At 39.3% G+C, this 26,615-nt stretch overlaps 4 protein-coding genes across 5 annotated transcripts; 2 read left to right on the plus strand and 2 right to left on the minus strand.

Annotated features, from left to right (window-relative positions):
* Positions 1 to 371: 371 nt before the first annotated feature.
* Positions 372 to 10,464, plus strand: LOC146615008 (uncharacterized). Of its 2 annotated transcripts, none has more exons than XM_085375643.1 (11): positions 372 to 484; positions 2,898 to 3,049; positions 3,405 to 3,544; positions 3,665 to 3,795; positions 3,900 to 3,993; positions 4,120 to 4,243; positions 4,361 to 4,561; positions 9,353 to 9,411; positions 9,496 to 9,674; positions 9,830 to 9,965; positions 10,054 to 10,464. In XM_085375643.1, exons 1-11 carry the CDS (start codon positions 372 to 374, stop codon positions 10,462 to 10,464), a joined length of 1,740 nt encoding a protein of 579 aa, XP_085231769.1. The 2 variants fall into 2 exon arrangements, with proteins under 2 accessions (XP_085231769.1, XP_085231770.1); XM_085375644.1 differs by having other exon boundaries at positions 414 to 484; positions 4,144 to 4,243.
* A 1,959-nt stretch (positions 10,465 to 12,423) lies between these two features.
* On the minus strand, positions 12,424 to 14,792 carry LOC146615009 (serine/threonine-protein kinase pim-1-like). The gene is made up of 9 exons (XM_085376496.1): positions 14,732 to 14,792; positions 14,106 to 14,342; positions 13,855 to 13,980; positions 13,637 to 13,731; positions 13,451 to 13,498; positions 13,148 to 13,366; positions 12,878 to 13,058; positions 12,621 to 12,791; positions 12,424 to 12,538 (listed from the first exon to the last, which is right to left on the minus strand). Exons 1-9 carry the CDS (start codon positions 14,790 to 14,792, stop codon positions 12,447 to 12,449), a joined length of 1,230 nt encoding a protein of 409 aa, XP_085232622.1. The 3' UTR covers positions 12,424 to 12,446.
* A 2,199-nt stretch (positions 14,793 to 16,991) lies between these two features.
* Positions 16,992 to 21,575, plus strand: LOC146615010 (uncharacterized). Its single transcript, XM_085376493.1, has 11 exons — positions 16,992 to 17,104; positions 18,518 to 18,669; positions 18,807 to 18,946; positions 19,069 to 19,199; positions 19,304 to 19,397; positions 19,928 to 20,051; positions 20,169 to 20,428; positions 20,513 to 20,699; positions 20,863 to 20,990; positions 21,079 to 21,397; positions 21,484 to 21,575. Exons 1-11 carry the CDS (start codon positions 16,992 to 16,994, stop codon positions 21,573 to 21,575), a joined length of 1,740 nt encoding a protein of 579 aa, XP_085232619.1.
* A 1,826-nt stretch (positions 21,576 to 23,401) lies between these two features.
* On the minus strand, positions 23,402 to 25,759 carry LOC146615011 (serine/threonine-protein kinase pim-1-like). Its single transcript, XM_085376495.1, has 9 exons — positions 25,699 to 25,759; positions 25,084 to 25,320; positions 24,833 to 24,958; positions 24,615 to 24,709; positions 24,429 to 24,476; positions 24,126 to 24,344; positions 23,856 to 24,036; positions 23,599 to 23,769; positions 23,402 to 23,516 (listed from the first exon to the last, which is right to left on the minus strand). Exons 1-9 carry the CDS (start codon positions 25,757 to 25,759, stop codon positions 23,425 to 23,427), a joined length of 1,230 nt encoding a protein of 409 aa, XP_085232621.1. The 3' UTR covers positions 23,402 to 23,424.
* Positions 25,760 to 26,615: the final 856 nt, after the last annotated feature.

Here is a 26,615-nt window from a genome sequence, read left to right on the forward strand (position 1 = left end):
GTGTGAATGTGAGAGTGAATGAATAGTGGTATTGTAAAGCGCTTTGGGTGCCTTGAAAAGCGCTATATAAATCCAATCCATTATCATTATTTTGGTTAGCAGACTGTTCAGTATGTTAAACTAAAGATGAACAAAATACTGACTCCCTAGTGCTAAGTTAGATCAGACAAATGGTAAAAGTACTAGTAATTATTTTAGTTTTGTATTGAGGAATATATTTCATGTAGGTGAAATACTCATTTAGTACAGGGCTTAAAAACTACAGCCAAGGGGTTGACATACATACAGTGTAAGAAATAACAATGCAAGGCTGTTTTACCGGTATTTATGGGACTGGTTTAATATTCACATTTTCTGTTTACAGTAGTTCAATGAAGAGCACTGACTATAAGAAATTACTGTCTACAGGAAGCATGCTGCTTAAAGCAAAACTGGGAGGTGTGCAGAAATTTGCTAGAGTATCTGAGCCAAGCCTTAAGGAATTTTGATTGCCGGTAAGAAACCAACATGGTATAAAAAAGGTGTTCAATGTGCTTTAAGTTCTTTTTGTTATTTAGTCTCTTCAAACTGCATTTTATGATTAATTGAAAATGATCTACGTTTTGGAATCATCTTAGCTACGAATGTATATTTAGTGGAAAAACTGTATAATGTGAGTGTAACTCCTAATCTACCACTTATCAAGCATGTTACTGGTGCTTAATAATTTAGTTTTTATTTGTTTGAGTCACTTTTGAAAAAGCTAAGCAGAAGTTATTTGGAGACGAGAGTGACTGCCGTTGGTTGAAAAGAGAGGTAAAAAAAAACTTCAGTGGTGTTGCACACCATTTTATATTATTTTTTAAGATAAGATAAGATAAGATAAGATAGAACTTTATTAATCCCTCGGGTGGGTTCCTCTGGGAAATTCGACTTCCAAAAAGCACAGCAACGACCGAAGTTACAGTTACAGAATTGTTATATATATATATATATATATATATACACACACACACATATATAAATACAGAGACAAATATAAATAAAATATACAAAGGGGATAAATAGAATAAATAGGAATAAAAAATAAAAATACAAGTGAATTGCATATTTCAAGTATTGAGTCTATTGCACTGTTGACTATTTACAAAAAGTATTGCACAAGGTATTGTACAGTGAGGTGAAGAGGCACTACAGCTTAGTTGTTCCCCCCTCCTTTGTCCTCCTGTTTCCCCTCCCTCTCCCCTCCAGAGAGGAGTTAAACAGTTTGATGGCGTGTGGGACAAAGGAGTTTTTAAGTCTGTTAGTTCTTGTCTTGGGGAGAAGCAACCTGTCACTGAACAGACTCTTCTGATTGTTTATGGCCGTGTGCAGAGGATGCCCAGCATTGTTCATAATGTCCATCAGTTTCTTTAATGTCCTTTTCTCTGCCACTGTCACCAGAGTGTCCAGCTTCATGCCGACCACAGAGCTAGCCTTCCTGATCAGTTTCTCCAGCCTGGATGAGTCCCTCTTTGCTGTGCTGCTCCCCCAGCACACCACAGCATAGAAAAGTACTCCAGCAACCACCGACTGGTAAAACATCCTCAGGAGCTTCCTGCAGATGTTAAAAGACCTCAGCCTCCTGAGGAAGTACAGTCGGCTTTGGGCTTTTTTATACAGGTGCTCTGTGTTGCATGACCAGTCCAGTTTATTGTCCACCCACAGCCCGAGGTACTTGTACTTGTTGACCACCTCCACCTCCTCCCCCTCTATCTGAACCGGCAGTGGACGTTCTCTGGACCTCCCGAAGTCCACAACCAGTTCCTTAGTCTTTGAGGTGTTGAGTTGCAGGTGGTTTGTGTGACTCCATGCGACAAAAGTCATTATTTTAAAGTCATTATTCAATACGTTGTTATTGTTAACCCTTTAAAGCGTCAGAGCTGCACGCTCCGTTTTGTGTAACTATTTTTAAATCCCTGTAGAACCTGAACCGTGTAAGCTAGTGCAATAATTTTTTTTGCATATGAAACCAGAGGAGTTGTACTTACATCTTATGCCATCAGCTTGTCCTCGGTCACGGTTTCCTTCCACATATAGCTTTGCAAAAACTGCATAAAAAGCGCTTGCAGGAACAAAAACATAATATTCCAGAAACACGCTTTGCCGATCCGATCAGCTGTTCGTAACACTTCCCACAGTGAAACAGACGTCAGCACGAATTATAGCATGTCCGCCATTTCCTGCCCAAAACCGGAAGTGACGTCATTTTCGTGGAAAATGTAGTTTTTTACTTATAGGCCTTAAAAGCTTATACTGGTGTTTTTATAAGTCACGTTTGACTTTTCTGAATAGTTTCTGCTTAGAACTCGAATTGCACTGCTGGAAATAGTTTATTTTGATGCACCTGCTGTTTTCTTTGCGAATTTGCATCATAGGATTGTTTTTTCGTTTTTCCTGCAGTATATAAAAATTGCTGTATCTCCAAAATAAAACTATGAAGACACTCAAAATAAATTTCCTGTTGTTGTAAACTATTTTTTGCAACTTTTTTGTATTTAAAGTTTTGAGGGATAAACCTCTTAAATTTCTCCAAGTAGAAATGTATGTAAAAAACAAAACAAAAACGATTTTCAATTTTTTTGTAGTTTATTGCACTTTTTTGCAATTAATGTAGTTACTATGGACTTAATGCATACATATTATTAAAATATGGGCTATAACAGTTGTATAGCAACTTGAAATGCTCCCACAAATGGCACTACAACATGTAAAAAAATAACATAAGCTCTTGGTTCTATAGTAGGTCGTAAGGGTTAAATAAATATCGTCAAATAATCGAGATCTCAATTTCAGTGAAAATAATCATGATTATCATTTTTGCCATAATCGAGCAGCCCTAATGTCATGTAATCTTTTTGTTTACTCAAACTTGTGTGCTTGTTTCCAGCATTTGCAAAGTTTGGTGTGCCAGCTGTAACAAAAGGAGTGAAAGTTTTTGATAGTTCAGGGACTGAGTTGGATGATGATATATTTGAGGATATAGTAACAGATCCCTCAACTGGGGTATTAACCATCAAATATGAAAAAGGTTTGTTTGAGTGATGTGTGTTTCACTGGATGTCATTTTTTTAATATCATTATTACATTGTTTATTAAAAAGAGTTTATAAAATGTGTCTATAGAGGGACCATGTAAACTCATTTGTTTTTTTTTGTTTTTTTTGTTTTTTTGTTGTTTTGCCATTTCGAGAACATTTATTGTGCAAAACTTAAAGAAGAATGTTTAAATTACAAAACTTTTCAACTTTTTCCAAACAATGTAAAACAAAATTCTTTTTTTTAAATTTTTTTTTTTTAAATGACATCAGAAACAGCAGTATGCGACATTACGTGATGGCAGAGCTTCAGTTCATTAAACTCATTTGTTTTGCTCCTGTTTTTGAGGTCTGGAAACAGCTGCTGCAGAAGTGTCTCCTGAGCAGTCCCAGTTATCATCGCCACATTCATCAGATTCACAGGATATGGTCATCCTTTCAGACAGCCCTTTGAGGAAACATCAGAAGCTGGATGCAGAAGTTAAGCAAGTAAGAGTTAGCAGATTTCCACATTCTTCTAACAGTGTCATTTTTGTTTGTAGTTTAAGTGCTCTGAACTGCAGTGGTTATATCAACATGTAGAATGTTTTTTTTTATTGTGTTTTCCAGTTGGTGGAATCGATTCTCACCAGCAAACCTGGTGGAGAACGTATAATAAATGAATACAATCGGACCAAGTCCCTGGTGGATGAAACCAGAAGAAAAACATACTGGTCAACATACTTGACAGAAAAAAATGGGTAATTTATTTCTGGCCCTGTGATTTTACTATCATTTTCAAATTATTTTAAATCTCTATGAATTCCAGGGAAGCTGACTAGTTCTTTTCCTTTTGATCTTGCAGTACATCACCACCACGACAGGTAAAAGAAATGTATGCCAGAGGAATTGTAACCTTTTTCTCTTACCTCAGTGGCCTGTACTCCAAAAATGGCTATGTAGGTAGCCCATAGTAATAACTGATACAACCAAAATCACGTTTAAACATTTTAAATCCTGCTAAAATGTATGTTCTTATCAACTCTTCATTGTTACATAACTTATTTTGTTTATTCATTTATCAGTGTCTGTACATGTCACTCTCCAAGGAACATTATTATGATGGCGAGGGTAGCACCGGGTACTTGGCCTGGAGGATTAAAGCCATACAGAGATGCACTGCTAAAGGGAGGCGATTATCATCTGGAGGTAACATTTATAATTCAGTGGAAATACATAATACAGTTCCACATTGTGGTTCTTTATTAATAATGGTTATTAAATGTTGTTATTAGTTTTGATAAAGATGTATTTCATATTGTCTAGCACCAGGAGATGGATCATCGAGTGAAGACCAGTGTGGTGGACCAACTGTCAGACGAGAGTTGCAGTTTGTTACAGAGAAGTTACTGAGTGAGGATGAGTGCAAGGATACAATCTCTCTGATGAAACATTCAGCTGATGAAGACACAGTCAAGAAGAAGATGAAGTTGACATTTGTTTATCGACACAACATGGTCCTTGGCCTCCTGGGCCCTGTTTCAGGAAGCCGGTTTAGTGGAAAAACTGAGTAAGTATACCCTGAGTTAACGAAAACTCTGGGTTTTCGGTTTCACAAAGCGAGTTCAGCTGCAGCCTGAGTGAGTCACTATGACGACACACTCCGTGAAGCTAACCTGCCCCCTAGCAGGTTTACTACAACTAACCCTGACTGTCTCCGCCCCTTTGTCGGAAACCTGACAGTAGGAAGTGTCGGACATGGCGTGCCACTTCCTTGAAGAGCCAGTAGATCGTGAAGCCCAAATTCTCCGCAGAGCTCTCCGCCGGGAGAGAGTGATCAGAGCGCGTTTGGACATTTTATCATTTCCTGATGATTTTCTGTGCGAACGTTACCGTTTCTCAGCACAATCTATAATTTATTTGGATAACATCCTCAGGCCATATATTACGCATGTGACACATCGCGGACATGCTCTCAGTTCATTGCATATTATTTGTATTGCACTTCGGTTTCTTGCAAACGGGAGCTTTCTGTATAATATTGGTGACGCTGAGCACGTTTCCAAGGCTACCGTCTGTCGGGCAGTCAGGAATGTTACAGTTGCACTGAAACGTCTCCTGTACTCGTCTGTGGTGTTCCCCGGTCATAGACCCACAAGATTTATCAAAGAGGGATGCCACAAAATTGCAGGTATCAGGATGAACAAAACTTAATTTATGATGTGGTGATACTTGGACTACTACTTAAATTGCACATTTATTTTCAGGGTTCCCAGGCGTGATTGGCTGTACAGATGGCACTCACATTCCAATCATTGCTCCTTCAGTAAATGAAGGAGACTATGTGAACAGGAAGTCTTTCCACAGCATTAATGTACAGGTACATAGTTCCCTGTAGCATGTCAAACTAACAAATTATTTCATTATAGTAATGGATGCTAATTTGTGTTCTCTGCACTGTGAAGATCATATGTGATGCTGCCAACATTATCACAAATGTGGAAGCCAAGTGGCCAGGCTCTGTCCATGACTCACAAATATTCCGTGAATGTACACTGAGCACAAAATTTGGACATGGTGAGTTGAGAATACTTTAAAATATATAAAGACCAATTGCTTCAGGGACATTTGAACTGAAGTGTATCCTTCTGTCTTAGGAGAGTTCACTGGCTACTTGCTTGGTGATAGGGGGTATCCATGTTTACCCTATTTGCTTACCCCTTACCCTGACCCTGAACCGGGCCCACAGCAGCGATATAATCTGGCTAATTGCAGGACAAGAGCCAGAATTGAAATGACTATCGGAATGCTTAAGGCCCGGTTCCAGTGCCTGCAAAGACTCAGGGTCACCCCAGAAAGGGCATGTGACATTATTGTGGCATGTGTGATTCTTCACAACATTGCCACAATTAGAGGAGAACACTGTCCTTCTGAACCAAACATCAGCAGTGATCCAAACCATGAACATCCTGACCCTCCCACGGACATACAAGATGGAAGAGCAGTCAGAGACACCATATGTCACAATCATTTCTTTTGACCCATCACCTCAACATGTTGAAAGAAGAATAAACAGATTTTTTGTTCAACTGGCTTTATTGGTCGCCTGTATTTCCTGTACACAAAGTATTAAAAGATGTAAACCTCATAAAGTGTCTCTGTTGCTTCCTCCTCTGTAACAGCTGTCAATGTTTCTTCATTATTTTCCTGTAGTAAAGAAATAAACAACATTGCTGTTCTACTGTAAACTCATATAATCTGTGGAGTATTACTCACAACTGCATGTTGGTCTGGCTCAACAGGAGGCTGCACCAGATGCAGTACACCATCACCATCAACTGATAGAATATGAGGTTTATACAGGTCACTTATAACTTACAAGGGACCAAATGGCAATTAACAAACATACCAAGCACCTTACACTTCATTGTCATTATGCTCTCAAAGACAACCAAGGCTGAGGGAAGGCAAAATCAGTCGGAAAATAACTTCTCTACAAAATAATCCATTATGGTAAAGAGTTTATCAAATGAATGAGTAGCACTGCAAAGGTGACTGTGAAGAAAGGATGTATGCACATCATGTATTATTTTGAATTTACCCCTTATGTAGGCACTTGTGTCTTGCGGGGTTATTGACTCAGAGGATGTCCCCGCAGAGATGCCTTCGGCCACAGGGCGCCCACTGTTTTGGCTGAGGGCCAACTGCTCAGCCTCTGTGAGTGGTGGTGGTGGAGGACCCCCACCTGTTTTTCGGGCCTCCGCTTTTTTTCTGTTGGCTATAACGGGCCACATTTGAGCATACAGAGTAAGCAAATATGTACTTGTAATGTGCTCAGATAATTTCAATAAGTGCTTACAGAAAGAAAATTAATGTAGCCTCTAACTGCAATTGATTTACATGGGACAAACAGACCAAGCACTATGGCTCATAATACAATTACACCTTACCTGTTTGGACTATATTTTTATATTTCATTTTTACTTGCTGCCAGGCACGTTTGGGGCCTGTTGGGTTGCACCTGCGCTCACATCACATCACAAAATAAAATGTATAAAATAACAAATAAAATAACATATGATAAAATAACGTGTTAAATGGGTGGAAATCCCTCGATCAATGTTTAAATTAACACTCACGCATTGACTCTGTCGGCTATGTTTTGCCATGCATGCTCCCTTTCTTTTGCAGCTGTGGCTGTGTTACTTTTTTCCGCGGAATTTGCATGTTATCGGCATATGCTGCCATCAGAATTTCGGCCTCAAGCGCTGTGAAATACATTGACCGCGCCTTCTTTCCCTCCGTCTCCATGGTGACTCGCTTAATCTGTGCTCCGCTTATCAGGGCTTTATGTATCCTCGTCCGCGCGCTTCACTTGGGGTTAAAGCAACTCCGCGTTGACTGAACTAATTGTTATCAGCCTTTCTGAAACCGAATATTCCGAGTTGGACAGTTCGGGGTTACTCAACCGTGAGTGTCGTTTTTCACTCTGAGTTTTCCAAACCGGCTTCCTGAAACAGGGCCCTGGGCCCTATTTCAGGAAGCCGGTTTAGAAAACTCAGAGTGAAAAACGATACTCAGGGTTGAGTAACCCCGAACTGTCCAACTCGGAATATTCGGTTTCAGAAAGGCTGATAACAATTAGTTCAATCAACGCGGAGTTGCTTTAACCCCAAGTTAAGCGCACGCACGAGGATACATAAAGCCCTGATTAGTGGAGCACAGATTAAGCGAATTACCATGGAGAAGGAGGGAAAGAAGGCGCGGTCAATGTATTTTACAGCGCTTGAGGCCGAAATTCTGATGGCAGCATATGCTGATAACATGCAAATTTTGCAGAAAAAAAGTAACACAGCCTCAGCTGCAAAAGAAAGGGAGCATGCATGGCAAAACATAGCCGACAGAGTCAATGCGTGAGTGTTAATTTAAACATTGATCTAGGGATTTCCACCCATTTAACACGTTATTTTATTATATTTTATTTTGTATTTTATACCTTTTATTTTGTGATGTGATTTGAGCGCAGGTGCAACCCAACAGGCCCCCAACGTTCCTGGCAGCAAGTAAAAATGAAATATAAAAATATAGTCCAAACAGGTAAGGTGTAATTGTATTATGAGCCATAGTGCTTGGTCTGTTTGTCCGATGTAAATCAATTGCAGTTAGAGGCTACATTAATTTCCCCTCTGTAAGCACTTATTGAAATTATCTGAGCACATTATAAGTACATATTTGCTTACTCTGTATGCTCAAATGTGACCCATTATGGCCACTAGAAAAAAAGCGGAGGCCCGAAAAACAGGTGGGGGTCCTCCACCACCACCACTCACAGAGCCTGGCCACTTGGCTTCCACATTTGTGATAATGTTGGCAGCATCACATATGATCTTCACAGTGCAGAGAACACAAATTAGCATCCATTACTATAATGAAATAATTTGTTAGTTTGAAATGCTACAGGGAACTATGTACCTGTACATTAATGCTGTGGAAAGACTTCCTGTTCACATAGTCTCCTTCATTTACTGAAGGAGCAATGATTGGAATGTGAGTGCCATCTATACAGCCAATCACGCCTGGGAACCGTGAAAATAAATGTAAAATTTAAGTAGTAGTTCAAGTATCACCACATCATGTATTAAGTTTTGTTCATCCTGCTACCTGCAATTTTGTGGCATCCCTCTTTGATAAATCTTGTGGGTCTATGACCGGGGAACACCACAGACGAGTACAGGAGACGTTTCAGTGCAACTGTAACATTCCTGACTGCCCGACAGACGGTAGCCTTGGGAACGTGCTCAGCATCACCAATATTATACAGAAAGCTCCCGTTTGCAAAAAACCGAAGTGCAATACAAATAATATGTACAGAACTGAGAGAATGTCCGCGATGTGTCACATGCGCAATATATGGCCTGAGGATGTTATCCAAATAACTTATTGATTGTGCTGAGAAACGGTAACGTTCGCACAGGAAATCATCAGGTAATGATAAAATGTCCATACGCGCTCTGATCACTCTCTCCCGGCGGAGAGCTCTGCGGAGTATTTGGGCTTCAAGATCTACTGGCTCTTCAAGGAAGGGACACGCCATGTCTGACACTTCCTACTGTCAGGTTTCCGACAAAGAGGCGGGGACAGTCAGGGTTAGTTGTAGTAAACCTGCTAGGGGGCAGGTTAGCTTCACGGAGTGTGTCGTCATAGTGACTCACTCAGGCTTCAGCTGAACTCGCTTTGTGAAACCGAAAACCCAGAGTTTTCGTTAACTCAGGGTATACTTACTCAGAGTTTGCACTAAACCGGCTTTCTGAAACAGGGCCCTGCTGTCAAGCAACATACTGTCTGTTTTTCCACGTTTCAAAGATATCAAAGGCTTGGTGAATATTTGTCATTACTTTGACAATGTAAACACACTTTAATATTTTGTAGATAGCAGATATAATTCTCTATCCCTGTTACAGATCGAACAGGATTTTGTACTGATGTTTGGTGAGGATGTATCAGGCAGGTTGCTGGAGAGGTGGCCAACAACATTCAAAAGAAAGATTATCCAACAAGGCAGAAAGCTTCCTTCTACCAGTGACCTGGAAGAACTCTTGCTGGCAGCTGACTCACCTGAGGATGTCACTGAAGTTAATTGGTGAGCTGTTGTTTCTTTGATTAGCACATTCATAGCATATATAATGTTTGTCACAGAACAGTTATCCTTTTTGTCTTTTGGGTCTACTCAAACATTTTATCAATGCATTGAAATATATTGTTGATGATGACTCAACTTTATTAAAAACAAATAATTTTTTCAGGCTGGGACAGTGACCTCTCAGCAATTCTATTGCTATTACATCTGATTCCACCATCTGGTCAGGGTCGGAAGAGACCAGGAAAGGTGTCAGCTTCTCAAGCAGAAAGGCGTCTTGTGGTCTTCAAGAAGGTTTGTGTTTCTTTTCTATTTTTATGTTATGAATTACCAGTTTAAGAAACACTTGATTCTTATTGCCTGTCTGTATTTGTCTTTTCAGACTGGAACAAATATCCAAGAGCACCTTGATTCCATCACTACCAGCACTCAACCCTACCTCCTGGCTGTTGGGGTGAAAAAGAATGACATCCACCGGTTCTTCATTATTCTTGACAAGAATGCCATGCCATGCAAGTCTACCTCTTCACTTGGTACTGTTGATGAACTGTTTAAAGCACATTTTGTGTTTGGCACATCTTACAACACTATGCTTCACAACATGTACATGTTCATCCAGACCACAGGTTTTAGAAAATATTTAAATACCAAACACCTTAACTATTTTGACCAGCAGGCTGACACTGATGTTAATCTACAGCCTGATGTGGCAGTTAAAGAAGTTAGCACTACAGGGGAGGTGATGTCAACTAATGTAGAAGAAACACCCACAACATCTGAAAAGGTCAAATAAGAGCACTTTGGATAGGTGTGCCTCTGCTGTTGCACAGCTCAGGGCAGCTGGATTAAGCCAATCTACTGTGAGTAGTTTTGTCTCCTCAATGGAGGAAGTGTTTTTTGAGATTCATACTCAGGCTAAAGATGCAGCCTTACAGAGTGTACCTTTACAGTACACCACAAGTAAAAATAAATATAATAGTAATAAAATAAAGCATTGGGAGTCCTTTAGCCTGGAAAGATTAGCTTTAGGACCAGGAAAGATGGTGACACTTGGAGAGCTGGAAGAAGGTCCAGAATTTGCTTGGAGCTGTGTTGTCTACCAGTTTGTTTTCAGCTAAGTGGATAATAACACACAGTACAGAGTACCGCCCTGACTTTATCATCTGTACAGATGTAGTGTCTGAGATTCTGCTTTTTTGTAAGATCAAAAGTATTGTTGTGAAAGATGACATTGTGTTGCTCTGCGGAAAACTGATGGAAACCCTGTGTTTTGATGACCATCATCATGCATTTAGGGTCAGACTGCATCCCAATATGGTGCTGAAGGTGTTGAACATAAATGAGCTGTGTTGCTTCTTCAAATCAAGTATGGCATTTCAGATTCCTCCCTGTGTGTCGTTCCATATTGCCGTTTTATGCCGAACTAAATTCATTGTTTTAAAGTGTTTTATACACTACATGAGATGTTTTTATATTTTGAGCCTGACATAAAAATAAAGCTGTTAAATGTATTATCTAGTTGTGGTTTTTGCTCACTTGTTTTATATGTAAAAGCATTATTAAAAACCAGGTTTTCATGCTGCAAAACAGTGAATTGAGTGTAAAGGTAACACTACAGGAAGAGTTTTAGTAACATTACTTGGTGTAAAATTAATTACAAATTTTACTCTATGAGAGCTAATTTTTCACTAGAGATTAGTGTATGAATAACACAGTATAGAGTAACATCAACTCCCATCAGAGTTCTTTGAACCCCCAGTGTTAATTTCAAATAACACAATTCAGTGTTAAAAATCAGCGGGATTTTACTCAAATAGAGTTAATTTATCACTAGGATAGAGTAAATAATATGACACTACTAGTAGTGTTAAGTTGATTTAACACTATGCGGTGTTACTCAGTATTAAATTTTTACTCTATTTAGAGTTAAATTTACTCTAAAATTTTAACACTATAGAAAGAGTTGATTTAACACCAATTCTGAATGGCACCAAATAGACTCGGAAACAGTGTTAAATTTAACTCTTTAAGTGTTAGTTTGACACTGCAAATTTTACTGTGTACATTTAAGCTATATAGTTCCCTCTGTGATAATTCTGCTATGAATGCCTCTTATTAACTTTTATGCTTTTACAACCCACTATGAGCAAACACTCAGCAACAGTGGGAAGGAAAAACTCCCTTCTTGAAGGAAAAAACCTCTGGTAGAACCAGGAAATCTGTCTAAACTAGTTGGGGGTTAGAGCAACAGATGCAAGTCTTCAGATCATTTGCAGTGTGACTGTCTTTGTGCACACTTTAACCTGATTCAGTTTTCTTATTTGTCAAAATGCACCATGGGTAAAAACAAAACAACAAAACAAAACAAAATAGTAATGAAGGAGAATCCTCAGCAAAGATGAATTAAACAAGTTTTATTTTGATCAAATTTTACTTTAAGTAAAACACATCTTTATTTGATGACATTGAAGTCATCAAATAAAGACAGTTTTGATGGAGCTCCTGACCCAGCCCAAGCTCTCTATGAAGACGAGGAAAAACTCCCCAGGGGGCCAGATCGATGGGAAGAAACCTCGGGAAAGCCCATTCAAAGAGAGATCCCCTTTCCTGGGATGGCTGGGGGGGTTACAGGAACTCCAAAAAAGCTAAATTTTTATTTATTTTCTTTTTAAGATTGACCCACTCTATCTATTCCTGTCCAACAGAAAAAAGAAAGGAAGTTACTACAATGTATCACACTTGCATGATAAGGTGTGAATTGTGTGTTTGTGTGTGTTATCTTAGCCAGGGGTGAAGCTGGAGCTCCTCCAGTGTTGGGCGCTTCTCCGGGGCTAAAGCTAAACATGCGTCCAAGAAATTCCGGCATTCTTGAAAGAAAGAAAAGATCAAAAAGATGAAGATGATAGTTCTAGTGATCCAAGGCAGCAGTGAAGTGTGAAGTTTTCTTACCTGTGGACAGACGCTTTTTGATGCTCAGTTGCTTTGTGAGGAACCTCGCGGTACTAAAGTATCGTGCATGAAGCGCTTCATACAACACCACTCCCATTTGCCACACCGTGGTGGGTCCACACCTGTAGCAGCTCCTAATGTACCACTCGGGAGGGATGTGAAGAGGAGTGCCTAACAAACAGACACAATTACAATTTCTTCTAAAACAAAAGACACAAATTGTTACATCTGTGAAAAGCAAGAGCAGAATATGTTACCATAGAAGATGCGATACAGAGATCGCTGTTTAACAAAGCAGCTCAGTCCAAAGTCAATGATGCGAACTCGAGGCACATCTGAGCCGGTCTCAATCAGAATGTTTTGTCCCTTGATGTCCCGATGAAAGATGTGTTTCTCCTCAAGTTCCTTTACAGCATCAACTAGTTGCTTCAGAATGACCTGGAAAAGATGAAAAACACAATAATGAGTTAATGCTTTTCTGCCTTGATTGAATGCTGTACAGTCTAAGGCTCTTCCAGTCAACTTACCTTGGCCGTGTCCTCTGTTAAAGTTCTTCCATTTTCTGCTTTGTATTTTTGCAGGTCCACAGCGGGGACAGGTCTCTCCAGCACCAGGATCAGCTCTTTGCCAAGGTCGAACCACTCCAGCAAGGACACAGGTGCTGATATTCCCACTGACCCTTCTGCTTCACCTGCAAGTTTAAGCATAATGGCCACTTCCACCGAGAGCATCTTCCCATTTTCATCCTGAAATATTACAACAAAGTGGATGATGAGGAACGCCGCATTCAATCCAGTAATGTGAAACTAATTCAAGTGTTGGACGCTTACCGCCACTTTGCAGTAGACTTTATTTTTGGGAATGTGTTTGATGGCAACCTAGAAGACACAGAGCATTGGTGAGCATTTCCTCAGTATGACATAATGAAAGGTGGAAACACAGCAGACGTCTCAGTTTACGATATTATCCATTATCTGCGTCACTGCCTGTGTTACTACCATCATCTGAACACTTACTGGAAAACGATCTTCTATCCGGTAGCCAGCAAACACTGCTCCGCAGCCTCCTTCTCCGAGCTGGTGCTCCTCCACATATCTGGCTTGGAATTCACCTGAACAGACAAAACAGCAAATCTGGTTTTATTACAGCTGTGACACAAATTACTCTCCTCTGTAGCCTAAATGTTCCTTCTGCCCTTCCCCTGAATATAAAACCCAAGCTGCTTGCTACTTACGTTTTTGGTCTGCCACTGATTTTTTGCCCTGGTCCACATTCCTTTTTTTTTTCTTGAGTGGCTCTCTGTTGTCTCCCGTGGCCTTTCTTTTGCCATTTTTTGCACACTCCTGTTTGTTGTTCAAGTCTGGAGATGTGGAAAACACCAAAAGCACATCAGCTCACTGGATGATAGACACAAACACTAAACACCAATATCTTAAACCTAGCAACCACACTTAATCTACCCCCTTATTCAACTAATTAGCCTACCTTTACCAGAGTCCAACGAGAAGGATGCTTGCTCCTCGTCACCGCTCATATGGTCGAGAAGTTTAGCCTTCTTTGCTTTCTTTGTTGTGCCCTCTTCATCTTGCACAACCTTGCGCTTCACACCTTTGACCACATCTGAGCTGGTGGAAGGACCAGCCTGCTCAGCGACCCTCCTCCTTTTTATTGGGGTCTTCTTTTCAGGACTGGCCTTTCTTTTAGCAGTCCTGCTCTTACAATCTATAAACGACAACAACACAGTGGTGAAAAAGAGTCCCCGACATCAGGACTGGAAGCAGTTTGATGGCAAAGAATTTGAAATTGCTTTTGCTTAAATTATCACAAGTTTATTCTTGGGATAAAAAAAACTGACCAGTGCGAATTGATACTAGGTTTACTAAGTCTTAGATCTTGATGACACTTGTTGGTCTGTTTTTACTGTTGAGTCCAAGAATAAACTTATTACATTATTTTACCAAAAGACCGGTAACCTTTCTTTGATTAGACATCTTGTATTAAAGCTATTTTCAATCAAACATATGAATCAAATACTCTAAAAATGATTCACATAGTGTCAACATTTCTAGGATTTGGATTTTACCAGGATTTTATTTTATTATTTTACTTACCTTGATCTCCTGAATCTTTCTTATCAGCTGGAGTGGTCATTTTTCTTGTTTCCTTTTTCATTGTAATTTTGGAGAACTTTTAAAATCGAAAATGTAAACCGTAATGAGTTAAGATTGAGTTAATATTCCTTCAAATGTGCACCTTTCAAATGCTTGACTTTTCTAACTGAATTCTGTAAGTGAGCTTTATAAGTAAACTCTGGAAACTACGGCAACACAACATAGAATCTTGCCTTTCAGTGACTTCACTGACTGCCAGCAGTTCAAAGTAGTTTACAGAAAAACACTCTGGCAAACAAAGCCATAATATTTCATATAATTCAATCATTTCATATCAGTTAAACAGTTTCTTTCATTATCGTTCATCGTTTGTATAAAGACCTCATGTATGGATGACAGTATGAAGATTTGTGGTTGACCACACACTAATACAGGGAGTGCAGAATTATTAGGCAAGTTGTATTTTTGAGGAATAATTTTATTATTGAACAACAACCATGTTCTCAATGAACCCAAAAAACTCATTAATATCAAAGCTGAATGTTTTTGGAAGTAGTTTTTAGTTTGTTTTTAGTTTTAGCTATTTTAGGGGGATAACTGTGTGTGCAGGTGACTATTACTGTGCATAATTATTAGGCAACGTAACAAAAAACAAATAAATACCCATTTCAATTATTTATTTTTACCAGTGAAACCAATATAACATCTCCACATTCACAAATATACATTTCTGACATTCAAATACAAAAACAAAACAAATCAGTGACCAATATAGCCACCTTTCTTTGCAAGGACACTCAAAATCAAATCAAATCAAATCACTTTTATTGTCACATCACATGTGCAGGTACATTGGTACAGCACATGTGAGTGAAATTCTTGTGTGCGAGCTTCACAAGCAACAGAGTTGTGCAAAATACAATAATGTAAACAAGCAAAATACAAGAATGGCTACATCTGAAACTAATAAATATATGTACAATATATAATAGTATATGCATTTCTGGATGTGTATACTAAATATTTTTCTACGTGTGTGTGTGTGTGTGTGTGTGTGTGTGTGTACACATATTTTACAAATTAAATAGAGTAAACAATAAATAAAATATATAAAATAAAATATATAGAGTGAGACATGTGCAAAACAGTGGCGTTACTGTACAGTATGGAGTGCATAATGTTAAAGTTCCAGTAGTGAAGCTGAGGTGTCTATGAAGTGTTCAGCAGTCTGATGGCCTGATGGAAAAAGCTGTCTCTCAGTCTGCTGGTACGGGACCGGATGCTGCAGAACCTCCTTCCTGATGGAAGTAGTCTGAACAAAAGCCTGCCATCCATGGATTCTGTCAGTGTTTTGATCTGTTCACCATCAACATTGCGTGCAGCAGCAACCACAGCCTCCCAGACACTGTTCAGAGAGGTGTACTGTTTTCCCTCCTTGTAAATCTCACATTTGATGATGGACCACAGGTTCTCAATGGGGTTCAGATCAGGTGAACAAGGTGGCCATGTCATTAGTTTTTCTTCTTTTATACCCTTTCTTGCCAGCCACGCTGTGGAGTACTTGGACGCGTGTGATGGAGCATTGTCCTGCATGAAAATCATGTTTTTCTTGAAGGATGCAGACTTCTTCCTGCACCACTGCTTGAAGAAGGTGTCTTCCAGAAACTGGCAGTAGGACTGGGAGTTGAGCTTGACTCCATCCTCAACCCGAAAAGGCCCCACAAGCTCATCTTTGATGATACCAGCCCAAACCAGTACTCCACCTCCACCTTGCTGGCGTCTGAGTCGGACTGGAGCTCTCTGCCCTTTACCAATCCAGCCACGGGCCCATCCATGTGGCCCATCAAGACTCACTCTCATTTCATCAGTCCATAAAACCTTAGAAAAACCAGTCTTGAGATATTTCTTGGCCCAGTCTTGACGTTTCAGCTTGTGTGTCTTGTTCAGTGGTGGTCGTCTTTCAGCCTTTCTTACCTTGGCCATGTCTCTGAGTATTGCACACATTGTGCTTTTGGGCACTCCAGTGATGTTGCAGCTCTGAAATATGGCCAAACTGGTGGCAAGTGGCATCTTGGCAGCTGCACGCTTGACTTTTCTCAGTTCATGGGCAGTTATTTTGCGCCTTGGTTTTTCCACACGCTTCTTGCGACCCTGTTGACTATTTTGAATACATACAGTGTAAGAAATAACAATGCAAGGCTGTTTTACCGGTATTTATGGGACTGGTTTAATATTCACATTTTCTGTTTACAGTAGTTCAATGAAGAGCACTGACTATAAGAAATTACTGTCTACAGGAAGCATGCTGCTTAAAGCAAAACTGGGAGGTGTGCAGAAATTTGCTGGAGTATCTGAGCCAAGCCTTAAGGAATTTTGATTGCCGGTAAGAAACCAACATGGTATAAAAAAGGTGTTCAATGTGCTTTAAGTTCTTTTTGTTATTTAGTCTCTTCAAACTGCATTTTATGATTAATTGAAAATGATCTACGTTTTGGAATCATCTTAGCTACGAATGTATATTTAGTGGAAAAACTGTATAATGTGAGTGTAACTCCTAATCTACCACTTATCAAGCATGTTACTGGCGCTTAATAATTTAGTTTTTATTTGTTTGAGTCACTTTTGAAAAAGCTAAGCAGAAGTTATTTGGAGACGACAGTGACTGCCGTTGGTTGAAAAGAGAGGTAAAAAAAACTTCAGTGGTGTTGCACACCATTTTATATTATTTTTTAAAGTCATTATTCAATACGTTGTTATTGTTAACCCTTTAAAGCGTCAGAGCTGCACGCTCCGTTTTGTGTAACTATTTTTAAATCCCTGTAGAACCTGAACCGTGTAAGCTAGTGCAATAATTTTTTTTGCATATGAAACCAGAGGAGTTGTACTTACATCTTATGCCATCAGCTTGTTCTCGGTCACGTTTTCCTTCCACATATAGCTTTGCAAAAACTGCATAAAAAGCGCTTGCAGGAACAAAAACATAATATTCCAGAAACACGCTTTGCCGATCCGATCAGCTGTTCGTAACACTTCCCACAGTGAAACAGACGTCAGCACGAATTATAGCATGTCCGCCATTTCCTGCCCAAAACCGGAAGTGACGTCATTTTCGTGGAAAATGTAGTTTTTTACTTATAGGCCTTAAAAGCTTATACTGGTGTTTTTATAAGTCACGTTTGACTTTTCTGAATAGTTTCTGCTTAGAACTCGAATTGCACTGCTGGAAATAGTTTATTTTGATGCACCTGCTGTTTTCTTTGCGAATTTGCATCATAGGATTGTTTTTTCGTTTTTCCTGCAGTATATAAAAATTGGTGTATCTCCAAAATAAAACTATGAAGACACTCAAAATAAATTTCCTGTTGTTGTAAACTATTTTTTTGCAACTTTTTTGTATTTAAAGTTTTGAGGGATAAACCTCTTAAATTTCTCCAAGTAGAAATGTATGTAAAACAAAAAACAAAAATGATTTTCAATTTTTTTGTAGTTTATTGCACTTTTTTGCAATTAATGTAGTTACTATGGACTTAATGCATACATATTATTAAAATATGGGCTATAACAGTTGTATAGCAACTTGAAATGCTCCTACAAATGGCACTACAACATGTAAAAAAATAACATAAGCTCTGGCGGACTTGGTTCTATAGTAGGTCGTAAGGGTTAAATAAATATCGTCAAATAATCGAGAGCTCAATTTCAGTGAAAATAATCATGATTATCATTTTTGCCATAATCGAGCAGCCCTAATGTCATGTAATCTTTTTGTTTACTCAAACTTGTGTGCTTGTTTCCAGCATTTGCAAAGTTTGGTGTGCCAGCTGTAACAAAAGGAGTGAAAGTTTTTGATAGTTCAGGGACTGAGTTGGATGATGATATATTTGAGGATATAGTAACAGATCCCTCAACTGGGGTATTAACCATCAAATATGAAAAAGGTTTGTTTGAGTGATGTGTGTTTCACTGGATGTCATTTTTTTTTAATATCATTATTACATTGTTTATTAAAAAGAGTTTATAAAATGTGTCTATAGAGGGACCATGTAAACTCATTTGTTTTGCTCCTGTTTTTGAGGTCTGGAAACAGCTGCTGCAGAAGTGTCTCCTGAGCAGTCCCAGTTATCATCGCCACATTCATCAGATTCACAGGATATGGTCATCCTTTCAGACAGCCCTTTGAGGAAACATCAGAAGCTGGATGCAGAAGTTAAGCAAGTAAGAGTTAGCAGATTTCCACATTCTTCTAACAGTGTCATTTTTGTTTGTAGTTTAAGTGCTCTGAACTGCAGTGGTTATATCAACATGTAGAATGTTTTTTTTTTTATTGTGTTTTCCAGTTGGTGGAATCGATTCTCACCAGCAAACCTGGTGGAGAACGTATAATAAATGAATACAATCGGACCAAGTCCCTGGTGGATGAAACCAGAAGAAAAACATACTGGTCAACATACTTGACAGAAAAAAATGGGTAATCTATTTCTGGCCCTGTGATTTTACTATCATTTTCAAATTATTTTAAATCTCTATGAATTCCAGGGAAGCTGACTAGTTCTTTTCCTTTTGATCTTGCAGTACATCACCACCACGACAGGTAAAAGAAATGTATGCCAGAGGAATTGTAACCTTTTTCTCTTACCTCAGTGGCCTGTACTCCAAAAATGGCTATGTAGGTAGCCCATAGTAATAACTGATACAACCAAAATCACGTTTAAACATTTTAAATCCGGGCAGCACGGTGGCACGGTGGTTAGCACTGTTGCCGCACAGCAAGAAGGTCCTGAGTTCAATTCCAACACCAGGCCAGGGTCTTTCTGTGTGGAGTTTGCATGTTCTCCCCGTGTTTGCGTGGGTTCCCTCCGGGTACTCCGGCTTCCTCCCACCGTCCAAAGACATGCAGCTTATGGGGATAGGTTAATCGGATAATCCAAATTGTCACTAGGTGTGAATGTGTGAATGAATGTGAGTGCGAATGGTTGTCTGTCCCTGTGTGTTGGACCTGCGACAGACTGGCGACCTGTCCAGGGTGTACCCTGCCTCTCGCCCTATGACAGCTGGGATAGGCTCCAGCGCCCCCCGCGACCCTGAAAAGGATAAGCGGAAGCGAATGGATGGATGGACATTTTAAATCCTGCTAAAATGTATGTCCTTATCAACTCTTCATTGTTACATAACTTATTTTGTTTATTCATTTATCAGTGTCTGTACATGTCACTCTCCAAGGAACATTATTATGATGGCGAGGGTAGCACTGGGTACTTGGCCTGGAGGATTAAAGCCATACAGAGATGCACTGCTAAAGGGAGGCGATTATCATCTGGAGGTAACATTTATAATTCAGTGGAAATACATAATACAGTTCCACATTGTGGTTCTTTATTAATAATGGTTATTAAATGTTGTTATTAGTTTTGATAAAGCTGTATTTCATATTGTCTAGCACCAGGAGATGGATCATCGAGTGAAGACCAGTGTGGTGGACCAACTGTCAGACGAGAGTTGCAGTTTGTTACAGAAAAGTTACTGAGTGAGGATGAGTGCAAGGAAGCAATCTCTCTGATGAAACATTCAGCTGATGAAGACACAGTCAAGAAGAAGATGAAGTTGACATTTGTTTATCGACACAACATGGTCCTTGGCCTCCTGCTGTCAAGCAACATACTGTCTGTTTTTCCACGTTTCAAAGATATCAAAGGCTTGGTGAATATTTGTCATTACTTTGACAATGTAAACACACTTTAATATTTTGTAGATAGCAGATATAATTCTCTATCCCTGTTACAGATCGAACAGGATTTTGTACTGATGTTTGGTGAGGATGTATCAGGCAGGTTGCTGGAGAGGTGGCCAACAACATTCAAAAGAAAGATTATCCAACAAGGCAGAAAGCTTCCTTCTACCAGTGACCTGGAAGAACTCTTGCTGGCAGCTGACTCACCTGAGGATGCCACTGAAGTTAATGCTGACATTGGTGAGCTGTTGTTTCTTTGATTAGCACATTCATAGCATATATAATGTTTGTCACAGAACAGTTATCCTTTTTGTCTTTTGGGTCTACTCAAACATTTTATCAATGCATTGAAATATGTTGTTGATGATGACTCAACTTTATTAAAAACAAATAATTTTTGCAGGCTGGGACAGTGACCTCTCAGTAATTCTATTGCTATTACATCTGATTCCACCATCTGGTCAGGGTCGGAAGAGACCAGGAAAGGTGTCAGCTTCTCAAGCAGAAAGGCGTCTTGTGGTCTTCAAGAAGGTTTGTGTTTCTTTTCTATTTTTATGTTATGAATTACCAGTTTAAGAAACACTTGATTCTTATTGCCTGTCTGTATTTGTCTTTTCAGACTGGAACAAATATCCAAGAGCACCTTGATTCCATCACTACCAGCACTCAACCCTACCTCCTGGCTGTTGGGGTGAAAAAGAATGACATCCACCGGTTCTTCATTATTCTTGACAAGAATGCCATGCCATGCAAGTCTACCTCTTCACTTGGTACTGTTGATGAACTGTTTAAAGCACATTTTGTGTTTGGCACATCTTACAACACTATGCTTCACAACATGTACATGTTCATCCAGACCACAGGTTTTAGAAAATATTTAAATACCAAACACCTTAACTATTTTGACCAGCAGGCTGACACTGATGTTAATTTACAGCCTGATAGAATAGAATAGAATAGAATTAGAATAGAATTCAACTTTATTGTCATTGCACATGCACAGGTACAGGGCAACGAAATGCAACTGATGTGGCAGTTAAAGAAGTTAGCACTACAGGGGAGGTGATGTCAACTAATGTAGAAGAAACACCCACAACATCTGAAAAGGTCAAATAAGAGCACTTTGGATAGGTGTGCCTCTGCTGTTGCACAGCTCAGGGCAGCTGGATTAAGCCAATCTACTGTGAGTAGTTTTGTCTCCTCAATGGAGGAAGTGTTTTTTGAGATTCATACTCAGGCTAAAGATGCAGCCTTACAGAGTGTACCTTTACAGTACACCACAAGTAAAAATAAATATAATAGTAATAAAATAAAGCATTGGGAGTCCTTTAGTCTGGAAAGATTAGCTTTAGGACCAGGAAAGATGGTGACACTTGGAGAGCTGGAAGAAGGTCCAGAATTTGCTTGGAGCTGTGTTGTCTACCAGTTTGTTTTCAGCTAAGTGGATAATAACACACAGTACAGAGTACCGCCCTGACTTTATCATCTGTACAGATGTAGTGTCTGAGATTCTGCTTTTTTGTAAGATCAAAAGTATTGTTGTGAAAGATGACATTGTGTTGCTCTGCGGAAAACTGATGGAAACCCTGTGTTTTGATGACCATCATCATGCATTTAGGGTCAGACTGCATCCCAATATGGTGCTGAAGGTGTTGAACATAAATGAGCTGTGTTGCTTCTTCAAATCAAGTATGGCATTTCAGATTCCTCCCTGTATATTGCCGTTTTATGCCAAACTAAATTCATTGTTTTAAAGTGTTTTATACACTACATGAGATGTTTTTATATTTTGAGCCTGACATAAAAATAAAGCTGTTAAATGTATTATCTAGTTGTGGTTTTTGCTCACTTGTTTTATATGTAAAAGCATTATTAAAAACCAGGTTTTCATGCTGCAAAACAGTGAATTGAGTGTAAAGGTAACACTACAGGAAGAGTTTTAGTAACATTACTTGGTGTAAAATTAATTACAAATTTTACTCTATGAGAGCTAATTTTTCACTAGAGATTAGTGTATGAATAACACAGTATAGAGTAACATGACACTACTAGTAGTGTTAAGTTGATTTAACACTATGCGGTGTTACTCAGTGTTAAATTTTTACTCTATTTAGAGTTAAATTTACTCTAAAATTTTAACACTATAGAAAGAGTTGATTTAACACCAATTCTGAATGGCACCAAATAGACTCGGAAACAGTGTTAAATTTAACTCTTTAAGTGTTAGTTTGACACTGCAAATTTTACTGTGTACATTTAAGCTATATAGTTCCCTCTGTGATAATTCTGCTATGAATGCCTCTTATTAACTTTTATGCTTTTACAACCCACTATGAGCAAACACTCAGCAACAGTGGGAAGGAAAAACTCCCTTCTTGAAGGAAAAAACCTCTGGTAGAACCAGGAAATCTGTCTAAACTAGTTGGGGGTTAGAGCAACAGATGCAAGTCTTCAGATCATTTGCAGTGTGACTGTCTTTGTGCACACTTTAACCTGATTCAGTTTTCTTATTTGTCAAAATGCACCATGGGTAAAAACAAAACAACAAAACAAAACAAAATAGTAATGAAGGAGAATCCTCAGCAAAGATGAATTAAACAAGTTTTATTTTGATCAAATTTTACTTTAAGTAAAACACATCTTTATTTGATGACATTGAAGTCATCAAATAAAGACAGTTTTGATGGAGCTCCTGACCCAGCCCAAGCTCTCTATGAAGACGAGGAAAAACTCCCCAGGGGGCCAGATCGATGGGAAGAAACCTCGGGAAAGCCCATTCAAAGAGAGATCCCCTTTCCTGGGATGGCTGGGGGGGTTACAGGAACTCCAAAAAAGCTAAATTTTTATTTATTTTCTTTTTAAGATTGACCCACTCTATCTATTCCTGTCCAACAGAAAAAAGAAAGGAAGTTACTACAATGTATCACACTTGCATGATAAGGTGTGAATTGTGTGTTTGTGTGTGTTATCTTAGCCAGGGGTGAAGCTGGAGCTCCTCCAGTGTTGGGCGCTTCTCCGGGGCTAAAGCTAAACATGCGTCCAAGAAATTCCGGCATTCTTGAAAGAAAGAAAAGATCAAAAAGATGAAGATGATAGTTCTAGTGATCCAAGGCAGCAGTGAAGTGTGAAGTTTTCTTACCTGTGGACAGACGCTTTTTGATGCTCAGTTGCTTTGTGAGGAACCTCGCGGTACTAAAGTATCGTGCATGAAGCGCTTCATACAACACCACTCCCATTTGCCACACCGTGGTGGGTCCACACCTGTAGCAGCTCCTAATGTACCACTCGGGAGGGATGTGAAGAGGAGTGCCTAACAAACAGACACAATTACAATTTCTTCTAAAACAAAAGACACAAATTGTTACATCTGTGAAAAGCAAGAGCAGAATATGTTACCATAGAAGATGCGATACAGAGATCGCTGTTTAACAAAGCAGCTCAGTCCAAAGTCAATGATGCGAACTCGAGGCACATCTGAGCCGGTCTCAATCAGAATGTTTTGTCCCTTGATGTCCCGATGAAAGATGTGTTTCTCCTCAAGTTCCTTTACAGCATCAACTAGTTGCTTCAGAATGACCTGGAAAAGATGAAAAACACAATAATGAGTTAATGCTTTTCTGCCTTGATTGAATGCTGTACAGTCTAAGGCTCTTCCAGTCAACTTACCTTGGCCGTGTCCTCTGTTAAAGTTCTTCCATTTTCTGCTTTGTATTTTTGCAGGTCCACAGCGGGGACAGGTCTCTCCAGCACCAGGATCAGCTCTTTGCCAAGGTCGAACCACTCCAGCAAGGACACAGGTGCTGATATTCCCACTGACCCTTCTGCTTCACCTGCAAGTTTAAGCATAATGGCCACTTCCACCGAGAGCATCTTCCCATTTTCATCCTGAAATATTACAACAAAGTGGATGATGAGGAACGCCGCATTCAATCCAGTAATGTGAAACTAATTCAAGTGTTGGACGCTTACCGCCACTTTGCAGTAGACTTTATTTTTGGGAATGTGTTTGATGGCAACCTAGAAGACACAGAGCATTGGTGAGCATTTCCTCAGTATGACATAATGAAAGGTGGAAACACAGCAGACGTCTCAGTTTACGATATTATCCATTATCTGCGTCACTGCCTGTCTTACTACCATCATCTGAACACTTACTGGAAAACGATCTTCTATCCGGTAGCCAGCAAACACTGCTCCGCAGCCTCCTTCTCCGAGCTGGTGCTCCTCCACATATCTGGCTTGGAATTCACCTGAACAGACAAAACAGCAAATCTGGTTTTATTACAGCTGTGACACAAATTACTCTCCTCTGTAGCCTAAATGTTCCTTCTGCCCTTCCCCTGAATATAAAACCCAAGCTGCTTGCTACTTACGTTTTTGGTCTGCCACTGATTTTTTGCCCTGGTCCACATTCCTTTTTTTTTTCTTGAGTGGCTCTCTGTTGTCTCCCGTGGCCTTTCTTTTGCCATTTTTTGCGCACTCCTGTTTGTTGTTCAAGTCTGGAGATGTGGAAAACACCAAAAGCACATCAGCTCACTGGATGATAGACACAAACACTAAACACCAATATCTTAAACCTAGCAACCACACTTAATCTACCCCCTTATTCAACTAATTAGCCTACCTTTACCAGAGTCCAACGAGAAGGATGCTTGCTCCTCGTCACCGCTCATATGGTCGAGAAGTTTAGCCTTCTTTGCTTTCTTTGTTGTGCCCTCTTCATCTTGCACAACCTTGCGCTTCACACCTTTGACCACATCTGAGCTGGTGGAAGGACCAGCCTGCTCAGCGACCCTCCTCCTTTTTATTGGGGTCTTCTTTTCAGGACTGGCCTTTCTTTTAGCAGTCCTGCTCTTACAATCTATAAACGACAACAACACAGTGGTGAAAAAGAGTCCCCGACATCAGGACTGGAAGCAGTTTGATGGCAAAGAATTTGAAATTGCTTTTGCTTAAATTATCACAAGTTTATTCTTGGGATAAAAAAAACTGACCAGTGCGAATTGATACTAGGTTCACTAAGTCTTAGATCTTGATGACACTTGTTGGTCTGTTTTTACTGTTGAGTCCAAGAATAAACTTATTACATTATTTTACCAAAAGACCGGTAACCTTTCTTTGATTAGACATCTTGTATTAAAGCTATTTTCAATCAAACATATGATTCAAATACTCTAAAAATGATTCACACGGTGTCAACATTTCTAGGATTTGGATTTTATTTTATTATTTTACTTACCTTGATCTCCTGAATCTTTCTTATCAGCTGGAGTGGTCATTTTTCTTGTTTCCTTTTTCATTGTAATTTTGGAGAACTTTTAAAATCGAAAATGTAAACCGTAATGAGTTAAGATTGAGTTAATATTCCTTCAAATGTGCACCTTTCAAATGCTTGACTTTTCTAACTGAATTCTGTAAGTGAGCTTTATAAGTAAACTCTGGAAACTACGGCAACACAACATAGAATCTTGCCTTTCAGTGACTTCACTGACTGCCAGCAGTTCAAAGTAGTTTACAGAAAAACACTCTGGCAAACAAAGCCATAATATTTCATATAATTCAATCATTTCATATCAGTTAAACAGTTTCTTTCATTATCGTTCATCGTTTGTATAAAGACCTCATGTATGGATGACAGTATGAAGATTTGTGGTTGACCACACACTAATACAGGGAGTGCAGAATTATTAGGCAAGTTGTATTTTTGAGGAATAATTTTATTATTGAACAACAACCATGTTCTCAATGAACCCAAAAAACTCATTAATATCAAAGCTGAATGTTTTTGGAAGTAGTTTTTAGTTTGTTTTTAGTTTGAGCTATTTTAGGGGGATATCTGTGTGTGCAGGTGACTATTACTGTGCATAATTATTAGGCAACGTAACAAAAAACAAATAAATACCCATTTCAATTATTTATTTTTACCAGTGAAACCAATATAACATCTCCACATTCACAAATATACATTTCTGACATTCAAAAACAAAACAAAAACAAATCAGCGACCAATATAGCCACCTTTCTTTGCAAGGACACTCAAAAGCCTGCCATCCATGGATTCTGTCAGTGTTTTGATCTGTTCACCATCAACATTGCGTGCAGCAGCAACCACAGCCTCCCAGACACTGTTCAGAGAGGTGTACTGTTTTCCCTCCT

This window comes from Diplotaxodon limnothrissa, linkage group LG17 (genome assembly GCF_057381915.1).
Source record: "Diplotaxodon limnothrissa isolate DT_005_m linkage group LG17, D_limnothrissa_male_GT1.1, whole genome shotgun sequence".
NCBI lineage: Eukaryota > Metazoa > Chordata > Actinopteri > Cichliformes > Cichlidae > Diplotaxodon > Diplotaxodon limnothrissa.